Raw genomic sequence first — 6,427 nt, 5'->3', positions numbered from 1 at the left:
GTTTTATCTAAACGGTGCACATGGGGGAGAGAAGGCCTGACGATACATTTTAGCTGTATTTTTATTTATTTCCCCTTGTTTTAAAGCTTGGAATGACCCTCTTTTTATTCCCTCCCTGTGACAAATTCATTTTTGTTACTCCAAACAATCACAACTGGGAAAAAATAAAATGCTATAACCCTGGAAGATAATTTCTTGTTAGACTATTTAGAATTTTATCTGGAGAATACACATATACGCACACGCAATTACATTATTGCACGAATTATTTTAGGATTGAATTCAAACGTGAATTACATTTTGTCATTTGCCCCGTTGTATTTTTACCATGCACTTAAAAAACGTGTCTCGCAAATAGTACTCGTATTTATTTTATATGTATGATTGCCCTCTGCATGTGAGTAAAATGTGTGTGTGTGAAATGAAAAATGATTGTTTTCCCTACCTTAATTAAAACTAGAGGTAACAAATATTAAAAAGGTTGTACTTTATTATATACATTTTCTGATAGATCAACAGAAGAAATTTAAGATGCCTGCCAATCATCCACGTTAAGTGTGCATACATGCTGCACTCCAAATGCACGCTATCAAATAAGCAAGTCATGAATTTAACATTGTTTAACTGTTCAAGAAACGAGGCTACAGTAAAAGAGGAAATTAACCCCCGCCCCTCTTTGGAAATCAAACAAACCATCTTTGTGAAGGTCTCATTTTAAAAGCATATCTTTTCAGTTTTAGTCTCTAGTGGGGCCCTCGCAGACTCATTAGCATTCCCTTTCCAGTTTATTCACGGACGCTTACCCGTTGCAAAATGGGACCTTTACAGGCAAGATTGGGGAGATTGGGGGGCGGGGGCTTTTGGGTCGCCAGGGGCGCTCGTAGGAGAGGGCAAGCCCGAGGCGACACCTCGACCTCCCGCAGTGATCCTGGAACACACACACACACACACTCACACGCACACATACACGAATACACACACGTGTCTTGGGTGGCTGCGCAGCAGGCCTTTAGCAGGCTTGAATTGTCCCTCAAGTGATCATAAGAATAGATATATTAAACATATCAGCATGTAAAATTATACCAGAAAGATGTGTGGATAAAATTTAAACAAAAAAAAAAAAACAGTTTTCAGACAAATTCATGTATTAGAAAAATACAGCATTTGGCAAGGACAAGGCTTTGCAAGTAAAAACAAATTGTATTATTTGTTATCATTTAAATACATTCATACAGACAAGTGCATGAAAACATAAACAAATGATTCGTTTTGCTTAAATTTAATGAATAGCACCATTGTGGTACTATCAGAAAAACGTATACAGTACCACTCATTAATGTGAAGATAAATTTAAAAAAAGAGAGAGAGACATTTTGATTAAGTAATTATAGAAATGATACATTTTAAAAATGTATGACAGAAAAGGGGGAACATGGATTTTAATATTGTGTTGATAATGATTTTGTATGGAGACACTACGGCTGTGGTAAATAACTGGAATAATATGAAACAGTATAGTTATTAAGATTACAGTAAAAAATGAATGAAAACAAAGAAGATAGTGTAAAAACATGAAAAAAAGACAATGAGCCCAAACAAAGAGCTAAGTACTGTTATGATTTGGATGGAAACGCTATATTGTGTGAACACATGCACATATTTACTACATGTGTGTGGTAAATGACATGGCTGAGGTAATAAACATATTCCTTCTACTCTATGTTAAGGTTATAATTTGATTTAAAGAAAATGAATACAGAAGCAAACTCAATATAGTTATGCAGACGTATCAGAGCTGGTTTTGTGTTCACTTAGTTGGTAATGGCCCAAATATCAGCAACAGCATTCCTCACAATATTAGTTCAGGTTGCAGCCTAAATTAAAAACAAAACTACAATAAAGAAGCTAACTAAAACGAGAGAATAAGCAGGGGTGGGCAGACCACAAAATAACTCTTAATATGACACAGATCTTCATTTAATGATGACTTTTGCCATTATTTAAATGGTAACATTTTATTCTAGATAAAAAGAACAAAAGATTTTGTATCATAACATAACGCGTACTTGATAATATTTAAAAAATATACATACTGGGAAAAATCTAAAATGATTTAAATATCTAATGTGGATGTTTTTGTATGATGTGTTTGTGTTCATTTATTGATAAACGCACCCTTGTGATCATAGCAGAAGCAACAGTCCCTTTGCTATTTTTTGAGCATTATTATAGAAAAAGTTAAACATTCTAATTGTGTGACTGTTTTTAAGATGTACACAAAAGAACAAAGAAATGACTGCAATGTTACAACGGGAAGTTTTTGAGTAGAGATGGATTTAATTTCATTGGTAAATGGCACACTTGTGATAACAGAAACAACATTCCTCCTGCAAAAAAAGGCTTTATTCTAAAAAAACAAATATAAATTGTGGAGTTAAAAAATATAAACATGTTTTAAAAAGGAGGGGAAATATAAATATTGAGCGGGGGAAAAAAACTCACCATAGTCAGATTTTCTGAGTATTTTGTATGGAATTGTGTCCACCTGCAAGAACCTTCTACCCTGGTTCCTGCCCAGTTAATTCATTCAAAAATAAAATAAAATTTAAAAACAGTCTTCCAATTGGAGCAAAATTCCTCTCCAGGATCTTGGTAGCCATCTCTGAGATCCCCTCTGGCTCCTGAGGATCATCGATCACCTCAGCGGTCTGACGTGTCGTCTGATGGGGTTCAGCTTTGTTGGGATGTGAATTAAGGAAGCCTGGTCTAATTGTTCATGTGTGCGTATTCTATCCTCCATGCAGAGTGGAAATAAACACGACGTTGTCTCGCTCTTGCAGGCGGTAGTCCAACTCACCCTGGAGGCCCCACAACACAACACAGGAAATATCCTTGTGTCAATACAAACATATTCTCCATAAATGGGACTTGTGCACATTGAAGCCTTTAAGAGGGGTGTGTGTGCACACGGACGTGTGTGTCTACAAGGTCAGGCATCAAATGTGGTCGACCTATAGGGATCACAATGAAAGCCTTACGCCGGTGTACAGATTAGCCTTTGTGCTCATCTTCTAATTGTGACACGGGTGCATACTGTGAGGAACCACGCATTGCACAAAATGGAGTCTGTGTGCCCCCCCCCCCCCCGCTCCTCAATAACAGGCATATTAAATACATATTTATGAACATGTGTTGATAGAATATCTTATGTCTTAAAATCTTTTATGTATTGTATTTTTTTTTTTTTTAATAAAAGTTCCTTATGAAGTTGTCTGGGGTTTTTTTTGCATCAGACGGTGGGCCGCGATAAATGCCCTGTCAGAGCCACAAATGGCCCATAGGCTGTAGCTTTGCCCCCTCTGCTCTGGCAAACAACCAGATATGAGTAAAAGCTACAAATATGGCAGTGCTCACCATTAGCTCCCAGTCAGCGTCGTTGATCAGCACCAAGATCCCAGGTCTCCTATGAAAGGATGATGGCCATGGTGGGTGGGGAGGGGGGAGTAATAAAACATACAGGTAAAGCAAGGGGATCATAATATACATAAATATGTGCAAAAGCTACACACTACTGTACTATAAAAATGTATAGTCGCAATATACCAGATTGGAAAAAAGCTAAATGTTGCACATGGATAAAAATGTAAATCTTATTTTAAAATCTGATATTTGTTCACATTTATGAATTTTTAATCATTGTTTTAAAGCTCTTGTGGATTGTTTTATGTATTTTATTATATAACTTACTGGGGTGGTGTATGAAAAAAAAATCCAGTAAAATAAAAAAAACAGTATTATTTAAAAATTTGATTCATGACACTTTATTGGATGAATGTTTAATAATTATTTGAGGCTATTTTCTATACATTTTATTGAGGCAGGTGAATGAAAAAAAAAGTAAAAATTACATTATTATTTTTTAAATATATTTTCCACAATATTTTCAATTTTTTTCCCCCCAGTAAAATTGTTTCCACATTTTGAATAATGAAGAATATGTGCATGCAAAAAAGTAAAAAAATAAAATAAAAATACAATTATTTTTTATTTTCCAAGATGATGTATGTTACTGATTATTTAAATGCTTTATTAAAAATAAAACTTTAAGGGAGAGCAGCTGGATGGAAAAATACATAGATATTGTGACAATATTAGAGAAATATAAGAGAAAGACAACCCCCCCCCCCCCCCCCCCATCTCCAACTCAACTCTGGGGGACCCCAGGAACCCCTTTGCCTTGCGTGCGTGTGGTCTGCTTTTTTGTGGGGTGCAATTCAAGCAACATGGAATACACAGCGGAAGCAGGAACACAAACGAACACAATGCAACCTCCAAAGTCGAACATAATCTGTGATGTACTGTATGTTCATCGATGCTGGTTGACTTCCAGTTGTTCAAATTTCAAAATGATTTTCCCCATTAGAAATCATGCAAACTTAATTCCTTTTGCATTCCGTTTCCATCGCAAAACTTTTAGTAACTGTACAGGCAATGTATTAAATGTCAACTTAACATTCTTCTACAAGTATAAAGCAACGTTAACCGTAAGACTAAGACTTTAAAAAGCAACAACAAAAAACACTCACTCTTTGAACACAAAGGACAAACAAGTAATTGAGAGCGATACTGTTACCTAGTGCTGTTTTGGACCAATTGCTGAACTTATTTAAGTGATGTTTAAGTATACTGCTCATTGAATGCATGCCACACAAATGTTATTTCCCGATACCCTGTGGTGCATCACAAACACGCACGACTTGCTGAGGAAAACACATCAACGGCATTATTATATATACTCATGCTCCCGTATACATATATATACATATTCATTTTAGGTGGACATTCCGTCACACTTGAGAGAACGGTCAGTCTGTCACACTGCCGGACGCCCGTTTTGCTGATAATTGACGGGACCCTTTTAAAAAAATTAGGGACTAAGCACTAACGGAAGTGGATTTTCGTCCGTCAGAGTAATCGTCGCTACATGGGTAGCGACAGACCTTTAAGATCGTCACTGACGGATGCCTGGTTTGCAGTGTTTTTGGGGTTTTTTCGAGGTAGAGGGACGGACTAATGGACCAATTGACGGACCGTCGGACATTTGATGGACTGACAGACAGACTGAACAACTGACGATTACAATTCGGTTCATCTTGAAAAAATGACAGACTAACGAATGACGGACGGGTACCCAGGCCGCTGACGGATGATGAAAGACGGACCAGCAAAATTTTGTAAAATGCCCACCCCCGCATATCACTCTCAGTTTTCCCATTCTTTTTCTTAGATGAAATTTAATGTAGGAGGGTAAATTCAGAGATTATGAAGGAAATCAAAATGTCACTTGAAATTAATGGAGAGCCAGAAGCGTCATTCGCATCCTGATGAGGCTTTTAAACAAGTGTAGGAGGGAGGGGGAGGTAACTGGTAATGATGGGACACATGACACACATACGACATCAGCGTGTCATATGTGTCGATTGGCGATTTCAGTATAGAATAACAAAGACTGTAAAATGCTTACAACAGAGTAGTAAAAACGCCTTGAAGAAAGGAGACACATGCATACGTCTAACGGAGCAGGTTTATAGGTGGGCTAGCTCTGTTCCGCGGTCAGGTGACGCTATAAATAGTGGTCCGCAAAGGAACGCCGTAAAAGTCGGACGGATACACAGCCAGTGATCTCTAATAATGCAATTTTTTTCTTACCACCTTTCGAGAAACGGTATCGCGATAATACGGCGGACACTCACACAGAGTCGCCCTGGACAAAGAGCTCGGGCCGCTCCTTGAGCAGGTTGTGTCGGATCCACACCAGCAGCTGCTTCATGTCCCCTGCAAAAAAAAAAAAAAGGCAGACAACGAAGGTCAGGGGTGAGAGGTCAAGGTGTGTGCTTACCAGCCCCCTGGTCGATGCGACGCGACGGGACAGAGGCACCAGGCGGGACATTGCCGCATGTATATGTATGAGTTCATGTGTTGGCGTGGGGTTGGGGTGGTGGGGGCGGGGTGTTGGGGGAAGGCTAATGTCAATGGCCAAGGGCGACATTGATCACCTTGCTCGGACTAGAATAGAATAGATGAGGCTTTAGTAGTCCCACAATGGGGAGATTTCGGTTTTACAGCGGCACATAAGAATAATAAAGAATTACACGGCTAATGATATCAATGTATATATTTACTAGGGGTGTAACGGTACACGTGGGTGTATTAATACGTTTCGATATGGCATGTTCGGTTCGGTCCACTTATTAGCGCGAGCTTACGCGCGGGCGCTATTGACTGTTGCATGACGGAGAGGAGAGTGGCGGCACAACAGTGAGAGGCAGAAAAGAGCCAGAGCTCGAAGGTCCCCACGTACACTGCGGTCTCCCGTTTGGGAACATTATGGCTGTCCTGTTAAAATCGCAGATAGGGAAAGGTACGT

The 6,427-nt window shown here is 38.8% G+C and overlaps 1 protein-coding gene across 2 annotated transcripts in view; it reads right to left on the bottom strand.

Annotated features, from left to right (window-relative positions):
- Positions 1-2,315: 2,315 nt before the first annotated feature.
- The window catches only part of urm1 (ubiquitin related modifier 1), a 12,349-nt gene continuing 8,237 nt past the window's right edge, over positions 2,316-6,427 (bottom strand). The window contains exons 3-5 of one of the 2 annotated variants that reach the window (XM_086053599.1): positions 5,754-5,835; positions 3,415-3,463; positions 2,316-2,858 (exon numbers count right to left, since the gene is read on the bottom strand). In XM_086053599.1, coding sequence (XP_085909725.1) covers positions 2,790-2,858; positions 3,415-3,463; positions 5,754-5,835 — 200 coding nt within the window. In that variant the 3' untranslated portion in view covers positions 2,316-2,789. The remainder of the gene's footprint in view (positions 2,859-3,414; positions 3,464-5,753; positions 5,836-6,427) is intronic. The other variant, XM_086053600.1, reaches the window with a different exon arrangement.

This window comes from Filicampus tigris, chromosome 15 (assembly GCF_054856515.1).
Source record: "Filicampus tigris isolate MCC_2025a chromosome 15, RoL_Ftig_1.0, whole genome shotgun sequence".
NCBI classification, from domain to species: Eukaryota; Metazoa; Chordata; class Actinopteri; order Syngnathiformes; family Syngnathidae; genus Filicampus; species Filicampus tigris.
Note: the sequence above shows the minus strand (reverse complement) of the source record. Positions and strands in the feature narration are given on the sequence as shown.